General features: G+C 37.5%; 1 protein-coding gene across 2 annotated transcripts in view; it reads left to right on the top strand.

Moving 5' to 3' along the window:
- Nucleotides 1-22,003, top strand: part of zgc:153738 (uncharacterized protein LOC558115 homolog) — a 282,457-nt gene that overhangs the window by 239,751 nt on the left and 20,703 nt on the right. For both annotated transcript variants that reach the window (XM_039753239.1, XM_039753238.1), the window contains 2 exons: nt 11,744-11,830; nt 12,275-12,452. In XM_039753239.1, the coding sequence (XP_039609173.1) occupies nt 11,744-11,830; nt 12,275-12,452 (265 nt within the window). The remainder of the gene's footprint in view (nt 1-11,743; nt 11,831-12,274; nt 12,453-22,003) is intronic.

Raw genomic sequence — 22,003 nt, 5'->3', positions numbered from 1 at the left:
CAACTCGATACATTTAGGCATGTAGACTTTGTCAAGATGACCTGCTGAAGTTCAAACTGAGCATCAGAATAGGGAAGAAAGGTGATTTAGGTGACTTTGAATGTAGCATGGTTGTTGGTGCCAGATGGGCTGGGCTGAGTATGTCATAAAATGCTGCTCTACTGGGATTTTCACACACAGAAAGGTAATAGTAACTCAAATAACCACACGTTACAACCAAGTTATGCAGAAGACCATCTCTTAACGCACAGAAGCAGATGGGTTATAGCAGCAGGAGACCACACTAGATACCACTCCTGTCAGCTAAGAACAGGCAACTGAGGGTACAATCGTCTGAAGAGTCTCAATTTCTGAGACATTTGGGTGGTTTGGGTCAGAATTTGGTGTTAACAACATGAAAGCATGACTCCATCTTGCCTTGTATCAACCAGTTCAGGCTGGTGATGGTGATGTAGTGTTGTGGAGAATATTTTCTTGGTACACTTTGGGCCCCTTAGTACCAACTGAGCATAGTTTACATGCCACAGCCTACCCGAGTATTATTGCTGACCATGTCTATCCCCCACAGCATACCCATTTCTGATGGCGAATTCCAGCAGGATAACGCACCATGTCACAAAGCTCAAATCATTTTAACTATTTTCTTGAACATGACAATAAGTTAACTGTATTCAAATGACCTTCACAGTCACCAGATCTTAATCTAATAGAGCACCTTTGGGATGTGGTGGAACGGGATGTTCACATCATGGATATACAGCCGAAAAAGCTGCAGCAACTGCATAATGCTATCATGTCAGTATGGAGCAAAATCTGAGGAATGTTTCCAGCACCTTTTTGAATCTATGTCACAAAGAATTATGGCTGGTTTAACCCAGTACTAGCAAGGTGTACCTAATAAAGTAGCCAAAGAGAGTGTGTGTGTGTAAAAAAATAAAAGAATTACAGGGACACTTTTTAATCAGAGTATAGAATCAAGTCAGTGAAACTTCTGACATATTGATCTGGGCACTTAAGTAGCAGAGGGGGTTGTTACTCAGTTTCAGCTGCTTTGACATTAATGAAATTAACAACAGGTGCACTAGAGGGGCAAGAATGAGACAACTCCCAAAACAGGAATAGTTTAACAGGTGGCGGGCACTGACATTTTCCGTCCTCATCTTATCTGTTTTGTTTTCACTAGTTTTGCATTTGGCTACAGTCAGTGTCACTACTGGTAGCATGAGGTGATACCTGGACCCTACAGAAGTTGCACAGGTAGTCCAACTTCTCCAGGAATGTACATCAATACATGCCATTGCCACAATGTTTGCTTTGTTTTTCAGAAACAAACTTCATGAGGGTGGCCTGAGGGCCCAAGTCCTCTAGTGGGCCCTGTGATCACTGCCGGCACTGTGGAGCTCGATTGGCATTTGCCATAGAATACCAGAGTTGGCAGGTCCACCACTGGTGCCCTGTGCTTTTCACAGATGAGAGCAGGTTCACCCTGAGCACATGTGACAGACGTGAAAGGGTCTGGAGAAGTCGTGGAGAATGTTATGCTGCCTGTAACATCATTCAGCATGACCGGTTAGGTGGTGAATCAGTGATGGTCTGGAGGGGCATATCCATAGAGGATAATTTTTTTTTTTTTTATTACTATTTAATTTAATATTGTTTCTTTGTATCAGTATACTGCTGCTGGATTATGTGAATTTCCCCTTGGGATTAATAAAGTATCTATCTATCTATCTATCAGACCTCTACAGGCTAGACAACGGCACCTTGACTGCCATTAGGTATTGGGAATAAATCCTTGGACCCATTGTCAGACCCTATACTGGTGCAGTGGGTCCTGGGTTCCTCCTGGTGCACGGCAATGCCCAGCCTCAAGTGGCAAGAGCATGCAGACAGTTCCTGGAGGATGAAGGAATTGATACCATTGTCTGGTCCCCACTCTCGCCTGACCTAAATCCAATGGAACACCTCTGGGACATTATGAGTGGAGGAGTGGGTGGAAAGGGATGGGGTAGGTTGGTTTATGGCAGTTCTGGTGCAATGCTAGAGAAAAGTTGCAATGGTAAAAATTCCGCACTCTCTCTTTTTTCATTTCATGTTTCTGTAAGACAATCAAATCAATGTCATATCACATAAGTGCTAAATAAGTTATCTTTGAGTGGCGCTAAAACCAAAATAAGTCTCTAGTACCTCTGTATTTAACTCACCAGTCTGCCAGATAGCATTTAGTGCTGACTGCCCTAATATACTGACACAATTCTATGAAATGTGTGTAATGATTATTCCTACCCATTAGTCCATTTTGAAGTATCTTGGCTAATTTATGCAAAGAACGCAACATAACAATCCAAGTAATGCACAGTGTCAGTTTTTTAGCGAGATGGTAGCTAAGGAGATCTTTTTTAGCACGCCAGGAGCAAAGGTGTAGGAAGACCAGTGTTTTCCAACTGTTTATCTTTGGTGCCACATTTTTGTAACCTAAACAATCCCAAGGCACACCACGATTCTACCAACCACAAAAGCAATAAATCGTCTTTAGAAGTACATTCAAAGTCAAAAGTTGTTTAGATCATTTTTTTACTTTAACACATCTGTGTTTTATATGCTATGCCAATTTGAGAATTAATATATTGACCTTGTTCTCTTATTGCCCTTTCTACTTGCCTTTTAGGAAGACATTCAAATTCAGGTTGTACTTGCTCTTGTAGAATTTTGTTAAAAGTTCAGGTTTAAGGCCATTGTTTAAGTTTAAACTATACCATTCATTTATTTATTCCTTTGTGATGATTCTACATTAATTTTCTATTTACTTCATAATTTATGTATTCATTTTATAATTAAATTTTTGCAATGCTAGATGCAATTAATTGCGATTAATTACATACATTTATGTAATATTAATTTACATGTAACTGTCTCAAATATTATGGAGGACATTATCTTACAGTAGCACTACTTTTTTATGTTTACATTATAAAGGAACATGCCCAATTTCCCTAAGCTTCCACCAATATCTATGTTTGCTTTTGAAACCATATTGTTAGTAATGATGCAGATATAGACAGCATTTTCCAGCTCACTCAACTTATTTCAGGGTGTGCTCCACTAGAAATTCTTAGGCAAACGTAGCAAAAGAACTTGTCGATCAGAATCTGAGATGGGATATGGACTTTACTTATTCATAAGATACAGTGCATTCTTCTCAAATCTGTGCAAAACTTAATAGTAAACTGCACATATCCACCTCAACATTCTATAAAATGTTATCAGTGGCAAGATATAAATTGTGAACAATGGTATCAAGCACATGTATCATTGGGTCACATGTTTTTAAGAATGCTTAACGCTAATTTGCTTATCTATCAGATAGTGTTGGATGTACAGTTATCCCCAGTTCTTTAACAGCATTATTTGAAATGGCATCTGATTGGATAATGGTGCCTGAAAAAATATATTGTAATGTCCTAAACTACATTGCTTGTGCATCTATTCCTTCCTTAAATGGAAAATCCTATCCCACCCTCCATAAACCAGTAATAAACTGATAAGTACTATATAAAACAATTTAATTTTCTTTACAATGATGGTTCTAACCTACTTTATAATTTGGCAAGAACTTATTATGATCACTAGTAGTGATTGACATGACATTACCTGACTTCGACCTTTACAAATGGGTTTTGAACATTTCTATTTCAAGACAATGGAAAAAAGAAGGTAATGAAAGTGCTCCTTTCTTCTCTATATTCATTTGTTTCTAAATGTTCATCCTAGTGTTTGTGTTTCAGTCATCAGTAATTATGAATTTACTAGCAGTCCAGTTGTGCACTAGACATTCAAAATATGGAACCAATTTAAAAAACAATTTACATTAGAGGCGTTTTATAGCTCCATTGTAGGAAAAGTTTATGTTGCAGCCTTAAAGTATAAAGCATTACATTTCCGAAAGTTTTTAGGTATCTGGATCTTCAGGGATGTTTATATCGACAATGTTTTCATTCCCTCATGCCTTAAATATAGAATTCCTTTAGTATATGATTTTTTTCTATTTACAAGTCAGAAATCTTGTTAAAAGGAAAGTGCCTAAATTTCCTAATCTTTCATAAGCATCTACTCTTGAATATATATTAGGCAGTAGTGAGAACAATATCAACAGTATTTCTAGAATTCACAATGGGCAAAACTAGATGATCTTAGGCAACACTGGGAAAGGAACATGCTGTAATTAATCTTAAATTGTGTGTCATACACAACTTCGTAGAATAAAATTATCCCAAATATATCAAGGACTTAGATGATAGAATTTCCTGTAGCACTAGTCATGCTAGGTTTGTATGTTTTGTCTTAAATTTACTTACTTATCTATCAGATAAAGCTGCAGTTATACTTATTCTTCTTATTATTTCTTATAGTAATGATCATCATCACATGAGCCTAGATAATATAGTGATAAACTTAATGCTTTTCTACACTATGCTGTACCATTAGCATGTCTACTAATCAAGCTTAACTGGAGGAATTCTAATACTAAGTAACTAAATGGGAAATCAATACCTTATACTGTCTTAAACTAGACAAAATACCTAATTTATTTGTGTACAACAGAGAGGTTTTCAGAATTTAGAAGAAATGTATAAAAAAACATATGTTAGTCAAGAAGAGATGTAAATACAATAGGCACAAAACAAAGAAACCATGTCTAGATATGGGTCCTGTGTGGCTAGAAGGGCAATTTAGCTATTTTCCTTATTTCCTTACTCTCTTACCAGTTTTTCTCTTATTGCTCCATGTCTGTAAACAACTGGTTTTGGCTTTCTATTTTCAAGCTGCTAAAAAATATGAGGCACTATTTTACACCCATCCACAGAGCTGCTTCGAAGTTTTAGGATCATTACTACTTTCTTTGGCCACCATGTTGTAGTCCCCTGCAGCTGGACTATAATTAAACATTGTTTCAAATCCCCACCAGCATCTGCTGTATTTGAAGATCCAGGCATTGGGGGTGACTGATGTATTTTCTAACCTCTACAAACTTCTACAGTTATACTATAAATAGATGAATAGTAACTTTATTAATCCTGAAGGAAATTGCAAGGTTATAGCAGCAGATAAATATACTTATAACAAGAATTATAATAATCCTAATTATGCTAACGATGTAAAAATTCACATATAGTAAGAATTATCGATAAGTAAATAACCAAAATGTAGGTATTTACTAAGTGTAGTGATTAGAATTATACATACTTATAAGTTGTAATTTTACAGTATAGGATGTCAGTCATTGGCAAAGAATATAGCACATAATGTCATTGCCTGTTAAGTTGTCTGCTAGACCAGGTCAGTACCATTCAGCAAATAGGGGACAATGCCTCCTCAGCCAAGGGAGATTCATTATGGAGCATGATGGCAGAGGGTAATAACAACCTAGCATAGTGCTCCTTAGTGCAATGCAGTGGTCTCACACTGTTGCTAAACATAATTCTCTGTTTAGCCAAAACCTCATACAGGGGGTAGGAGCCATTGTCCAGGATAATAAGCAGCTTTCTGAGTGGCCTCTGTTCTACCACTTCTTCCAGTGAATCTAGCCTGATTCCCAATATTGAACTATCCTTTATCATCCTCTTGGTACTTCAGTCAACCCTGTAGTTCAGATGCATACCAAAGTGTTTCTATGTCCTCATCAGCTTTACATCTTCACCATCAATTAGAGTGGTAACTTTTAGTTTAATGAAGGAACTCCAGAATGTGATGAACACTCTGGCAAAGAGCCTGCATGTACTCCAACATCAGGTCATGTATCCTAAATGTTGTTATAAGACTCCACAACCAAGGATTATTGTTCTTCTTCCTCTTATCTTTACCCACTTTTATGTGGGGTCAATGTGCTTGATCAACTTTCTCCAAACAGCTTAAAGATCTCTGGTGCAGACCTACTCTAACTGGGATTTTATCTATTACCCCAACACTCCTTTTAACCCGAGTCCTCACTCCCTCATACATAGCCTGAACAATACTCACGTACCACTCTGGTACCCCTTTCTCTCTCATGCACCTCCAGACCTCTTATCATAAGCATTATCCAAATCAATTAACACCATATGCAAAATTCTGTTTTTCTCAGTGCTTCTCTATGAGCTGTCTCAATGCAAGGACTGCATCAGATGTTCCTCTCCCTGGCATAAAACCAAACTTCTCCTCTCCTATAGCCCTTTCTTCAGTTTTTCTCTGTAGTTTCCACAATGCTGAGAATGGTTCTTCTCCTTATAAATAGGTACAAGCTCACGTACTCTGTTTTTCTCTCTGTTCATAGGTCTTCAGTAGTAGCTTCCACGGCACATCTACTCTCTCTTCTCCCTAACTCTTCCACAGGTATTTCATCCCTTCCTGTTGCCTTTACATTTTAAATTTTGCAGTTTGTCCTTTACTTACTCTCTCCTTATTATTGGTACTAGCCCTTCATTTGGGACTCAATTCCCAAATATACAATTGGATTATCTTCATTCAACAGATTTTCAAAGTAAACCTGTTCCAAGTATTCTTGGTCCTGTTATGCTCATTTAAGACCACACCTTACTCATCTTTCATTTGCTTTATCTGAAAAAAATCCTTTCCACCCTTCTTCCTAGTTTTCACTATTTTAAAAATCATTCTGTTTCCCTACTTTGTCTCCAACTTTTCATAACCCTCCTGTACAAAAATCTGAGCACACGGTCTGTGGCATCATCACGCACACAAGTTATGCATAAGCATGTGCCTGTGTTCTTGTGCCTGATATGCTGAAATGCTCTACTTCCCAGAGCCTGCCTGTTGTCGCATTTGTTTGATTATTTATTAACAATGTGAAAGGACCCCTCTTTCCCACAATACCTGTGATCCTTCATCAGGGATGACTTTATCTTAGGCAGACAAAACATCTTGGCAGGTGGGCCGTGGCACCAAGTGCCACATTTGAGTACCGAGAAGAGAAACAGAATAGGTGAGGGTTAGTATCCAATTATAACTATCATGTTACTTATGTTTTAGTGCTAATGACTAACAACAGAGATGCAGTCTGTACAGTTAATCAACAGCTCTAGTCAGGATATGCTAAACTGAAGTAGTGAGTCTTCAGCTGGGATTTAAAAGCTGAAACCAAAGGGCCATCTCTTATAGTAGCAGGCAGACCATTCCACAGTTTATGGGCCCTGTAACTAAAAGCTCGACCTCCCACTGTTATTTTATTAATCCTTGGAATCATATGCAGACCGGCATCTTGACATCTTAATGTGCGCTCTGGTTTGTAAGTCATGATAAGTTCAGACAAGTAAGCCAGACCTTGGCCATTTAATGCTTTATATATTAAAAGGAGGATTTTGAAATCTGCCCTAAACTTAACTGGGCGCCAGTGTAAGGATTTAAGAACTGTAGTAATGTGTTTCATATTTTCTTGTTCTTGTAATAGTTCTTGCAGCAGCATTTTGGATTAACTGGAGGCTGTATAAAGAACAGTTTGAACATCCAGTGAACACTGCATTGCACTAGTCAATCCTACTAGAAATAAATACATGAATTAATTTCTCAGGATCCTGTTTATTAATCTTAAGAATAATTAATAATTAATTATTAATTTCCCAACATTTTTAAGACAGAAGAAACATGATTTGAACAACTTTGTAATATGCGCTTTAAATGACATGCTAGAGTCAAAGATAACTCCTAGACTGCGGGCTGATTCAGTAAGAATAATGGTGATTCCAACTGAGTTAAATGATGACAGAATATTGTGATCAGCGTCATTCCCTCCAACAATTAACATCTCTGTTTTATCTGTGTTTAAAGACAAGTACAGTGGACCCTTGACTTACGAACACAATTGGTTCATGAGGGTTGGTTGTAACTCAAGACTATTTTTCCCATAAGAAATAATGTAAATACCCATAATGCGTTCCGAACCTCCCACAGTAACACTTACTTAAACTTTTCATAATAAAAATGGGTTGTGTAATGTGCATAATTTAACAAAAACACCAATAATTTTCTAATGTACTAATTAAACAGTTATAAAAAGTGCCTAGACTACCAGAAACAACAATTTCTTACTGCACTCACCATTTAAGTTGACATCTTTGGCTTGCAGGAACGTAGGAGGAGGAGAAGAATGAAATGAAAGGTGGTTATTGTTTGAAAGGAGAGTCCCCTTCCATAAGAACATCAGGACTCTAGCCCCCTGGTGTCCCTTCTCTCCTTGGGAGAGGCTGTAGCCCACTAGGATCTGCTTCTGGCTCACAAGGTCTCAGCCTTTTCGGAAATAAAAACTGGTCTAAGGTTGTCTGTTTCTGTCTTTTCTTCAACACAGTTCTGTAGTATAACATGACATTGCCATTAAGCAAATTAATGCAACGATTAGCTTTTTCTCTGTCTGGGTGGGTCTTCTCTACAAATGTTTGTAGCTCTGTCCATTTTTTCAGGATGTCCTTTATTTCAGAAGAGGACATTTGCTGCACTGATTGTTTATCCTCCCCCTCCTCTTCAGAAATCTCCTCAGCTGCCATTCTCTGTTGCTCAGCCAGAGGTTGCTGAAGATCCTCTGTAGACAATTCCTCTGAGTGTTCCTCCACCAGTTCCTCAACATCACCACTGTCAACCTGCAAGCCTATGGACTCAGCTATAGTGACAATGTCATCAACCAGAGGGTCAGTTGCAGGCTCAGGCTCCTCTACAAAGCCTTCAAAGTCTCTCTCCTCTATAATTTTAGGCCACACTTTCTTCCAGGCAGATCTTAGTGTCCTTAGAGAGACATTGGCCCAGGATTTCTCTATTAACCCCACACAGGAAAGGATGTTGTAATGTTTCTTCCAGAACTCTGTAAGAGTAAAATCTGTATCTGAGACCATCTGGAAGCACTTCTGGAGCAGTTCCTTGGTGTATAGCTTCTTAAAGTTAGCTATAACCTGCTGGTCCATAGGCTGCAGTAGAGGAGTTGTATTAGGTGGGAGGAAATCTACTGTAAGCCATGGGAATTCTTCAGCCAAATCTTCTTCCAAGTCTCTTGGGTGAGCAGGAGCATTGTCTATGATTAGGAGAGCCATGAGTGGTTGGCCTTTGTCCTCTAGATATTTCTTAACAGTAGGACAGAAAACCTCCCTGATCCACTCAAGAAAAAGCACTCTTGTTACCCAGGCTTTTGCATTAGATCTCCACATGACCCCTAGCCTATTCTTCATGACTGTATGTTTTCTGAACACTCTGGGGGTCTCAGAGTGATAAACCAATAGAGGCTTTATCTTTAGGTCACCACTTGCATTGGCACATAACAATAATATTAGCCTATCCTTTATAGGCTTGTGGCCAGGCATTTTCTGCTCTTCCTGGGTAATGTATGTTCTCCTGGACATTTTCTTCCAAAAAAGCCCAGTTTCATGACAGTTAAAAACTTGATGACAGCAAAAGCCATTTCTCTTTGTTATCATTTCAAAGTGGAGTATGTAATTTTCGGCAGCCCTTTTATCAGCACTGGCTGCTTCACCATGCCTACATGCTAGCAAGATTGGTCACACGAATGCCACTCACATATTTATGCACAATTTCCTTCTTTGTTTCGATCGAGATCCCTTTCTTTACATTCGTTGTCTTCTTTTCCTTACTTAGCTTCTTTGGGGCCATTTTGATAGTAATTATCCAAATAAATGATATAAATCACTGCACTGAAAAAAAATATGTCCACAAATACGCGTATCTCGACTCCGACTGCTGCTTGCAAACGCTCTCGGCTGTTTGTTTACAATCGCGCGAGCGGATACACGTGACCGCATCCGGGTCGTAATGCAAGTTGTTGGTCGTAAATCAAAACAAAAATTTTGGTCGTAAATCAATTTGTTCGCATGTCAGGCAGGTCATATGTCAAGGGTCTACTGTAGTTCTCATCCATCCACTCCTTTAATTCACTAACACAACTAATTAAAGACAACATCAGAGAAACCTCATTTGATCCAAATAAAAGGTATAACTGGGTGTCATCTGCATACGAGTGAAAATTAACATTATGTTTCCTAATGATAGATCCCAGTGGAAGCATGTAAAGTGAAAATAGTAAAGGTCCCAGTACTGAGCCCTGTGGGACACCATATCTCACTTCTGTGTATAATGATGGAGTACTGTCAGCACATTTCTGTACATATTGGAATCGATTTGATAAATAAGAACTGAACCAAGTGAGCAAGCACAGTGCCTGTGAGCCCAACATCACTTTCTAGCCTGTGCAGTAAAATGGAATGGTCAATGGTGTCAAACGCTGCACTTTAGTCTAACAACATAATTACAGTGGAGTGTCCTTCATCAGAGGATATCAGAATGTCGTTTACAACCCGCATTAGTGCCGTTTCTGTACTATGACCAGTGCAAAACCAGACTGGAATTTCTCAAATAAATTGTAATGCGTAAGGTGTGACTGAAGCTGATTGGCGACTGCTTTTCCTAGTATTTTAGAAAGAAAGGGTGAATCTGAAATAGGCCTATAATTATTTAGTATGTGTGGGTCTAGGTCTGACTATTTAAGTAATGGTTTAATGACTGACACTTTTAGTGCATCAGGTACTGTGACACACAATAATGAACTATTGATAATGTTTAGAATAGGCATTGCAAGAACATCCATTGAACTTTTTACTAGTTGTGTTGGCACTGGATCTAAGGAACAAGTAGTGGGCTTCATTTTAGAAATTAAAGTTAAACTTCTTGCTCAGTTACAGGATTAAAATTACTAAAGTGCTGAATGCAATGTGAAACAGGGTCTGCTAAGCTAGTATTTGGTTTGTACTGTGATGCTGAGATCTGGGATCTTATATTTTTAGTTTTCTCATTGAAGAAGTTCATAAAGTCTGTACTGCTAATATCTGGTGGTATTTTGCACTGTAGATCTGAATTTCCATTTGATAATTTAGCCACTGTTCTAAACAGTACTCAAGGATTTTTATTATTGCTATCTATTATTGTAGAATAGTATTCTGAGCGAGCTTTAAAGAGAGCTTTTTTATGAAACATGACACTAAGGCCTACTTGTATAAAAGCTCATTTTTTAATGAGGGATGAAACATGTTGAAACCACGGCCATAATTATACCATCACATCCTGTAATGTAACCAGTGAGACAATTGTGGCCACATTATGGCTCCTAATACATCACATAAAGAATGAGATGTGGGGAATAAAACTCTCAAAATAAACTGAAACAAAAAGTAAATCTTTAAAACAGAATCTGCACATTACAAAACTATCAAATAGATCAAAATATACATACAGTATAAACTACATTAAGTACTACAAAGGCAACTCCTCATTTTTACAGTTCTTTCATTTGGACTGCACTCTAGTGTAAAGTACTTGGGTGACAGTGAAGGAAACTATATTTGAATTTATCTTTGAAAAACAACACATTTCAGGGTCACTGGGATCTGCAGCCTCTCTCTGCATTATTAGGAGCAAGAAATAAACCAGCCCTTAGCAGGGTACTAGTCCAATGAAAGGTTCAGACATGGACACACCTGCATACTCAGCCAAGGCAAACTTGGATACATCAATCCAACTAGACTGAATATCTTTGTGATATGGATGGAATCCACAGTATCAGGAAATACAGATGGATAAACGTATAAAGTGCTTCCTGGTCAGTTCCCTCAAAAAAATTTCAAGGACTCTGAAGCTAGGAGGAAGCAGTGCTAACCACTTTGCCATGGTGCTGTCCTAAATTATTTCTTTTTTTTTTCAGGTTGCCAGGCAACTACAACCCTCAGTTGTATGGATAGATGATGCTGAAAAAACATTTTATAAGAAGGTACCTAAAGAAGAAAAGGAGGTAAATGTTGGTGATTCTTGTTATTTTCACAATTCAAATGTTTAATATGTGTGACTATTTTAATTTGTTTTGCTAAGCAGCAGCAAATATATTTATTTTGCTATAGTTTCTTAAATCCCTTGATGGTTTAGAAGTCACTGAAAATTTTAAACTTTATTTTAGTGCAAATGCAATACTCTTATGACTTTTCAGAACATACAACCAGATGAGATTACCTAATGCTCAAACTGCTAACAACGTAGAGAAAAAAAAATTTTTTTATCTAATTATTTTAGAAAAAACAATTACTTAGACCAGTATGCCAGTGGATGCAAGTGGTATATGACAATGAAATGGAAAATCAGAAGATAATTGTATTACTTTTTCACAAATAAGCAAACAAAAAAAGAAATGTTTGAAATGTTATGTATTCAATTTTGTAATCCTAATTTTCTCCTTTAATAGTTAGATCCAAAGCGTCTCAAGAAAGATTTACCAAAGATCCTAAAATCTATTAAATCTGAAGATCGTGTGCTGATAGTGGGAACCTCCCAACAACCATATGAGGCAGATCTCAAAAGCCTTTGCAAGATATATAACAAAATAATTCTTATTCCTCGGCCAGACTATGCTACTAGATTTGGTAGGAAATTTTGATTTTCTAAATTTATACACTGTACACCTTTAATTGCAGGTGCATTACAATTTGTAATTTTTTTATGATTAATAAAATAAAAAAGTCAATTATATAAGTTATTTAGTTTTACTTTTTTGCACACTTTATGTTGCAGTATAGTCTTCAAAATCCGTGCAGAAATTGGGCAAAACAGAAGTTAAGCCTTTTCTGCCACGTGCAGAGCACCATAAAATGTGTAAAATGAAACAAAACAAAATGTATGTTTTACATCACATTTTTAACATTAATGACTATAAATCTAAGTTATAATAACCTTTAGAACATTTCAACTATGAACAATGAATACACTATGAGGCTGAAGACTATCAGTCAACACAAAGTTAGATACACACAACTTTTGCCAGTTGCAATTTTATAGCATGCAGCCATGTAGGCAAAGTATAAAATTTCAAACCTACCTGGTTTTCCTAACAAATATTTAGAAATAGTTATTTGTCATTTAAATTATATCAAGAATCTGTTAGTCTTTTTATGATTTTCTCTCTTTGGAAAAAAGGTGAATAAGCATCATTTTTTGAGGTCCACTTAGAGAAAGGTTAATGACACTGAATTGTTCCACTATGCAATTTACATAGTTCTTTTATGCAGCATCGTATTAAAAGTGTCATGCTGAAAAAGGTTTCATATAAATAATGAAATTGCACCCATTTTAAAATCAAGTTTATCCAGATCAGGACCTGTGTCCTATACTAAGTAGACTTGGGAAATTAACTGGATGAATGAATGTTAAATACATATTTGAGTAGAAGCTACATTTTACAGTAAGTTTTATTAACACGCTGAAACTGAACCAGGATTCTGCTGATAATGTAGGGAAAACGGTTTATGATAATGAGGTATTATTACATTGGCAGTAGAGGCTGACTAATCTTGACTTAAATTGATATTACAATTATTTTGACTTACAGTGAGATATGATATTTCTCAAAATGTTCTGAAAGCTCCTTAAAGGTTGAAGATCACCAACATAAAGACAGGCATATACATGTACATTATTCTTTACAGAACCCAAATCCTAGTATATTTTGTAATAGTAACTTTTTTTACCCAAAATGTAACAAATTCAACAGCTACAGTATATATCTGTGCCTCAAAGATACAGTACACAATTTATATAAATCAAACATTTTTGAAAAAAAAAATTACCTTCCCTACTTATAGTTGAATTTCCATTGTATAGTATGTTCAGCTCCTGGAATGCCTTGTTGTCATCTGTGTCTACCACTTAGTTAACATTGCTCGCTCACTCTCTTTTTTTTTTTTTTTTATAATTTAAGATAAAGCTCGATTCATTACTGTGATAATCACATAACACATGTACATATGTTTTGTGATTTATTTTTTAAATTTTATTAATTTTATTCTAATCATTCCATACAAATATATCAATTTTTACCACAAAAAACAGGTGTCACAAAACGAGACAAAGACAGAAAAAGGTTTGGGGCAGCCACCCATGTAATTAGGTATCCTGGCTGCAAAGTCGTTTTCTTTTTTCCAAATACAGCACAGAAGTGCTTACAACAGAGTCCAAAACAAGACTGTCAGAGAAGGGAAAAGGGAAGGCTTTTAAAGGGGGAGGCAGGAAGTGAGGTCATAAGGATTGGGCACGTGTTCATCTTTCATTGGATTAGTCCCGGATGTGACATCAGGGGGGCGGGAGCTGGCAAGGTCTGTCTCCATTGGCTCGGTCCCAGAAGTGACGTCCAGAGAGACAGGTGGAACCTCCCGGGTTAGGTCTACAGGGAAGTGAGAAAGAGAGTTGGTGCACTCTGCCACATCCCGGTATGGCTCAGAACTGCCTTCACTCGAGCCCTTTAGCTGCCTCCCATGCGTGCGTGTGTGACACAGGATGAAAACAAATTAACCCCCACCCCTAAGAAAGAGGGCATGGCCAACGGAGTAAAACTTAAAGCTTGTAAACATACCTAAATTGATTAGTTTAAGAGAGCAATAGAGATGGATGAAGAAGAAATGCGGAAAGAACTGCTTCCTCTGTGCTTTAAGAGCTTATTCTAAAATATTATTGATTAGATCCTGCCAGGTTTTGAAACAATTCTGTACCGATCCTCTAACTGAGAATTTGATTTTTTCCAATTTCAAATAGTATAAAACATTAGTTACCCACTGACTTAAAAGAGGAGAGTTAGGATTCTTCCAGTTTAGCAAAATAAGTCTGCATGCCAATAGTGTAGTGAATGCAATCAGTTTGTCCGTCACCATTTTAAGCCCATCCGGAAGAACACCAAACATAGCTGTTAGTCGGTTAGGAGGGCTTGTGACACCAAGGCCGTATGAAAGGCACTTAAAAATTTTGGTCTAAAATTATGTTTATTTGGTGCAGGCCCAAAACATGTGACCCAGTGAGGCTGGAACTTGATTGCAGCGTTTGCAGGTTGGATCTTGACCTGGGAACATTTTGGACAGTTTTAAGCAAGACAGATGTGCTCGATATAGAATTTTGAGTTGAATAATTGTATGCTTGGCGCATATAGCTTGAGTGAATTCTCAGCATTGCTACCTTCCAATTCTTTTCTGATATATTGATTAAGAGATCTTTTTCCCATTGTCCTCTTGGATCTTTGAAAGGGACTGTAAAATAATTGTATATACTACAGAGATGGTGTCTAAGTCCTTGAAATTGAGCAATATTTTTTCCAGCATGGAGGAGAGTGCAAGATGAGGAAAACCGGGCAGGTTCTGTTTAACAAAGTTCCTAATTTGAAGACAGTGAAAGAAATGTGTAGCTGGAAAGTTAAATTTGTATTGTAATTGTTCATAGGATGCAAAGATGTTGTCTATATAAAGATCTCTAAACAATTTAATCCCAAATCTTTTCCAGATATTGAAAAAACTGCATATGTTTGCGAGGGTTGAAAGAGGTGTTTCTCTTGCAGAGGTGCAACAGATAAAAGCTTCTCTGTCGTTGTTTTGTGATTTCAACTATTTATTTGCATATAAGTGCTTTTTCTTGTCTGTAAAAGCATGTGTAATATGTGTAAGTTTTCTACTGTATAACATTCGCCAGAATATTAAGAATTGTTCTTGCAGTTGGATAATTTGTATTTTGCATCCAAAGTTCTTAACTGCTTCCTGACTCCTTATAAGGAATTCTTAAATAAGAAAATCGGTGTAATATTTAGACCCATGAAATGGAGTATTACCATAAATGGCGTCATAGTCATAAAAAGACAAATAACCACTGGCCAAATAATAAATACCAGTAAATGTTATTGTTTCCTATTAAGCTAGAGTCCTTGAATGAGGATAACTAAAAGGGAAAAGTGAATAGAAAACATATTGTTAATGAAACATTTTTCAAAGGACTGCCTAAACAACTAGATAGTCCTAACTCAGTGAAATTTGTAGCATATTTGTTTTATTAATATTGTGAGAGAACTTTAAATCCATCACTGCTTATTCCCTGCAAGGATCCCTCAAAGCCTTTAATTTTAATATTTATCTATACTAATAAAAGGCAAAGCCCTCACTCACTCATCACTAATTCTCCAACTTCCTGTGTAGGTAGAAGGCTGAAATTTGGCAGGCTCATTCCTTACAACTTACTTACAAAAGTTGGGCAGGTTTCATTTCGAAATTCTACGCGTAATAGTCATAACTGGAACCTATTTTTCTCCATATACTGTAATGGGGTTGAGCTCGATGGCTGCGGGGGGGCAGAGTTTCGTGTGACTTCATCACGCCTCCCACGTAATCACGTGAACTGACTGTCAACGCAGTACGTAGAAAACAAGGAAGAGCTCCAAAAAGTGCTGAAGAAAACATGCATTATACAATTGAGAAGGCCGCGAAACAATAAGAAGCGAGCGAGTCACACATACAGGCATATTCATGAGTGCAGCTACTTCGGAAACAAAGCACGGTGTAAACCTAAAGTTTAAATTAAGTTCATAGACAGGCTGCCGCTGGCGTTTGTCATGCCCACGGCTAATGCGGGATACGTCGCTAATGCGGGATGTGTCGTTCGTTTATAAAAGAGCGGAGAAGCTGTGTAAAGGCTGTTTCACAAAAAACCAGCGGAGCGTCTTATATGAGCAGGCAGTCAGCTAAAGAAGGGAATCAATAAATATCTATATAATCGTAATAAATGAGCAAAAAATCGCATACAAGCCCTGCATTAAATAAAGGAAATGGGTACCTGAACAGTAAAGTAAGTCTCGAATAGCTACACAATAACTGTAAGAATCATAATAAACGAACAATAAAACAGTACAGAACCGCAAAGCAAGGAGAAACGATGGCCTTATATGGCGTTTGTTTATACAGCAGCGGAGAAGCTGTGTGAAGGCAGCTACACAAAAAAACAGCAGAGCGCCACACTCTGAATGTAGTCCTGGCATCACCGTTATACCCTCTGATCTCCCATTTCAATTGAAATGCCTCAAATTTCCAGTAAGGCTCTGCTTCGCGATGACAATTAATAAGTCTCAGGGACACACCCTACAAAAGGTTGCCATTGATTTGAGGCAACATTGCTTTCCTCCTGGACAAAACTATACGTTGCATTCTCAAAAGTAATATATGTATATATATATATAAATAAATAAATATATACACACCCCGATCTACATACTGTCAAATAAACGAACCACACACCCTAGCGCAACATGAGAGGCTTCGCCTTTAGTGCTGACGTCTGAGGTTCGATTCGCGAGAGTGGGTGCAGTGAGTGTGTACTGCCTGATGAGCCCATCAGGCAGTTGGATTTAGTCTTTAAATTTCTATGGTGAAGAAAAATTTATGCAATGATTAAATTTAACTTTCATTCCTACTAAACATATTTCTGTCGACCAAATAAAAATTACTTATATTTAAGATTTAAATAGAACTTGAACAAATACGATAGTTCATAATACCCACGCAGCACTAAGTGCACGTAAGATTAGAAGTCATCCGTTTTAACAAGCAGCGTATTGCACCGATACGAAATAGCCTGCCGATTTAATTATTTAGGAATGGATAGATAAATTAAGATTTTGTACAAATAATGTTTTTAATTTTTCTTCCTCGATGGATTCTGGCACCCCCAGCAACAGCTGCTTGCACCCCAAAGGGGAGATATATATATATATATATATATCATTTCTCTGTGTACTGTAATACACAGCACAGTTCTAATTGAATGATATAATGTCTTTTAACTCTTTTAGGGTGGATGTCGACTTTTGTCGACAGGAGGGGTTGAGGGCGAATGTCAACTAAAGTCGACATCCAGGGATAGAGGGCGATAATCAGCTGTTAATGGCGACAAATCTCACTGTCACGTCACAGGCATTCCCTCTGTGCTTGGAGGAATGCTAGACTCGTTGACTCGGCAACTAATCCTAGTGTGTGCGTGAGCTGCGAAATGTAAACAATGGCAAGATGGCATCGACATGTGACAAGGGAGCGAAGTGAGTGCAGAAAAGAAAACACTCAGCAGACAATGTTTTGTCGGAGTCGGACTCTGATTTTTCAGAATCGGATTTTATTGACAGTGATCAGGAGATCGAGCAAGAGAGTGAGAAGTCGGCATCAGCTGAACACCAGCCGATGCCGCACCAGCGGATCTGCTGCCAGTTGAGCGCTTCGCACAGCCGATGCATCTACGGCAAGGTTCGCATGGGATAAATACACAGACATTGATCCGTTGACAGCTGATCTGGCTGATGGACTTCACAAGACGGCATGGCTTGCTGTTGGACACGACAGATCACCAGCTGCTGTACTTCAGGCTGCTCTCTCCTGATGCTGCTTTTCAGCTACCGTCAGACAAGATAAACAGGTAGGCAGAGAAATTTTTTGAATCGCGGGCTGTGTTTGCATCGCATTCTCGTTTTCAAAGTGTAAACCCACAACAAAAGACGAGATGAAGCGTGCTGTGGTATTACAAATAGAGATGGGACAGAACTGGTGATATAACTTCAGGGAGCATTGGTCCAAACATGCTTTGTCCCCTGGTGGCTTTGGACAGGTTATGCAGCATGGTGATAGGTACGTGCTGCTGAAAAGTTTTATTCACTTCTGTAATAAACAGAAGCAAATCCCATGGGGTGAGCCAAGCTATAATGCCATGCATACAGTTCATAAAGTTTCAGAAGATGAAAAGAGGTGACAATACGGTTTTCATGCTGGCAGAAAACTTGGTGGCAGTGGAATGGCACAATGGTAAAAGGGTGACTTGTCTCGCTACAGTACACACTAACAATATATGTGAGAAAGTGAAGCAACAGACAATTGAAAAGTAGGCACCAAAGCAACACATATTGTAAGCAGTGCAATGTGGCAATGACTGAAATTGGCTGCTTTGAGCGAGATCAGACTTTGCAGGACTTTGCTGTGTAAAATTTATGTGATATGTATGTGAAATCATAGAGTATACAGGCTCATACAACATGCAAGACAATAATATTTGTCAAAAGTAAATTTTTTTTGTTGATTTGATATGTTAAACAATTGCTTTGTTTTCTTTTTTAAAAAATGTTATTTTTTGGAAAAATATTCAGCCCTGGGAGATAAGAAACAAAAAAAAATTAGCCTTAAAAGAGTTAAGCATATATAAAGGTATAAAAAGCTATTAAGTGTGGCTGTGCAAGTATGCCAGTTGTGATGGGTAGGGAGTCAGCTGTGTAGACATGTCAGAAGCATTCTTGTTTTAGATTATATGAGCTCCAAATATTAAAGGCATGACTGTGTTGAATTTTATATTACATTCCCACAGGAAGAAAGCGTTGGAAGGATAAGTGAAGATTACAGTAATGCTTTTGGGGGAGAAATAGGTTTTGCATCTTTTCCAGAATGCAAGGGGGTTGAGAGACAACAAAATGAAACATAGAGAAAGTCACCTTCCCCCACAGTGGAGTTTTGACTAAGCAAGTTTGGGCATGAAATGTAACTCTACACAAGTAGACTTAATTTACTGGCCATTGCAATTAGATTGCAGTTGAAATAGGAATAGATGAACCAAGATAGTAGCTTGCACCCATTGGTCCAGGATTTCTTATTGGAATGGTATAGGTTGTTCACTTTGCCTTACTCTCTTGCTCTGTCCTCTCTGGCCATGAAGAGAAGACCACCTTTCTGTCTTGCAATTTCTCCATAATGAAGAAAACTCTATCTTGGCCACCATACTGAGTCAGTCATGTGGCATATTTCAGTACTTCGTTTAAAGGCCATCTGGTAGCAAAGACAAACCTAGAAGGAAGATAAGCAGAGAGCTGCCTATGGATGCAAGATGCACTGCTACTTAGGTTGTAATGGTACATTTGTCACACTCATTTTTTTTTGCTTATTATTTTGGGCATATATATTAATTCATTTAAAGTGTAACTCCTGATTTTTTTCACTGTGTATAATTGCCCAAGGTTATAGATAAAGAAGGGAGGAGAGAGGAAGGGCTAAAGTACCAGACCACAGAGTGGTAAGTGTATAGGTTTAAGATATTTTATGAGGGTCTACACAATAAACAGTAAAAGATAGAAAACAGGGTCACCATAAGGCACTACAAGACAAAACACACCTCTGACAGAAAGAGATTATATTCAAAAACTAACAAATCTGCACATTCCCCAATTTCTCTTCTACAACTTCTGCAAAACTCGTTGCATTTTACAGCATTAAACAGTGTCTATGCAAAGCTGAAATCAAATAGCATTTTATGTTTCTGGCTACACTAAAAATAACGGTCAACGATCAATCCTGTATCTTCATCTCTCAAGAGGAAGCTTAACAAGACCTGAATAAAAATTGATTCCAAAATTCTTTATAACATCAACTGAGAGCTCTAAATGCAGAAGTCAAAGTGTGTAATCGTAATCCAAAGAAGAATGCCAGCAGTGAGTGGGGACTTGTTTAAATATTTGTGCTTGCTTCCTGTACCAGTATCAACATAACACATTTGCCACTATTCCACCCCTTTTTTCCATTACATATTTTTTTTCATCCAAATACATTACCAATATTTTAATCTTTTGCAGTCTTTTTGAAGTATATATTTTATATTAAAAAGTATATGGCTTTCAGCTATCTAAATATACCTTTTTTCTCTTTTGAGGTGACTATTCACTATCTTACTCCAGGATTGTACTACTGTATTATAAAGATCTAAGGGCTTTTAACTGTTGATTTCTCAGTTTTATCTTAACTTCACAGTTTCTCTCAGCATGTGAAAGGAATTTGACTCTGCAATGCTTGATCTTAGTCTCATTTGGGGAGGCTAGATGAAGGAATGTTGGGTGGGTGAGAAAGGAAAGAGAGCATCTTATTCTTTTATTCTCACCATTGTAAGTGATAATTTATGGGCTAACTTGTTAATCATAACACATGGCAATAAAGACATGAAATCAGAGTTAAAGCATAAATCTGAAATTATTTTTTTTACTTAAGATCACAAAATGTCTTCTAACACTCAGAAGCAGGAAATCTTTTATCAATCTTTGAACTTTATAAACTAAACAATCACGATGTAAATAGAGAAAAGTATTCTTCCATCTCATTGGCTTAAAGGACAAGACAGTGTTTACAGGAGACACATCTAACAAGTATAAGGGCCGGTTTTAACTGAAAAAAATACTATGAAAGACTTGTTCAATCCAGTAAGAAAACTAGTAATGTGGAATTATATTGCAAAAATAATCCCACTTTTAGCATTTATTATTTAAACCAGAAAGGCACAATGCCATAGTGGTGGGGAACTTATTAAAATCTAAATTATTCTGGCAAATCTATATGCACCTAATGTGGATGACAGAATTTCCACTGGTTCCTAATTTAAGCGCTCACAACATTAGAGACTTTAATTGTTTTTTAAATCCAGACTTACATAGGTCAATAACAACAGCAACAATAACTTCTAAAACTGCCGATTATACTCCTTTTGCAACTGACGTCTTAACCCCGTGTCATTGGTAGACAACCACTTCATAGAATTAATTTCCAAACAAAGTGATTTTTTTTTTAAACTAAAGTATCTTCAGATGTTTTAAGAGAGCAAATTATTTCATATATCTCTCACAAAAACAAACTATAGAGACTAGGAAGCCATCAGAAATGATTATGAACAAGTGTCATTATAACTGTTGTTTTTAAGATCCTGCTGCACAAAGCACATGTACTGAAAGAAAAAAAAAGATCAACATGTGCGTTAATCCTGCAGCACTGAATAAGCTCACATGCTCTAACCCCCACCCCCGATCTGACTATAAGTAACAGCGCAAGTACAGATGCAAACCAAGCATATGTGTGTACTGTATAATATTAACAAAAAGAGCAGTGGGTGAGTGGGGATTGAACCAGGGACTCTTGATTACACTTGGTTTGCGTCTGTACTTGCGCTGTTACTTAGAGTCAGACCCTTGGGGGTTTAGAGCATGTGAGCTTATTCAGTGCAGCAGGATCAACGCACATGTTGATCTTTTTTTTCTTTCAGTACATGTGCCTTCCCTGTTTATTTATATATCTAGTGACTTCTCTGCCTGTCTGTCTCTCTATTACGCAGT

Source organism: Polypterus senegalus, chromosome 5 (genome assembly GCF_016835505.1).
Source record: "Polypterus senegalus isolate Bchr_013 chromosome 5, ASM1683550v1, whole genome shotgun sequence".
Taxonomy (NCBI): Eukaryota; Metazoa; Chordata; class Cladistia; order Polypteriformes; family Polypteridae; genus Polypterus; species Polypterus senegalus.
This window is presented reverse-complemented; position numbering and strand designations above follow the sequence as displayed.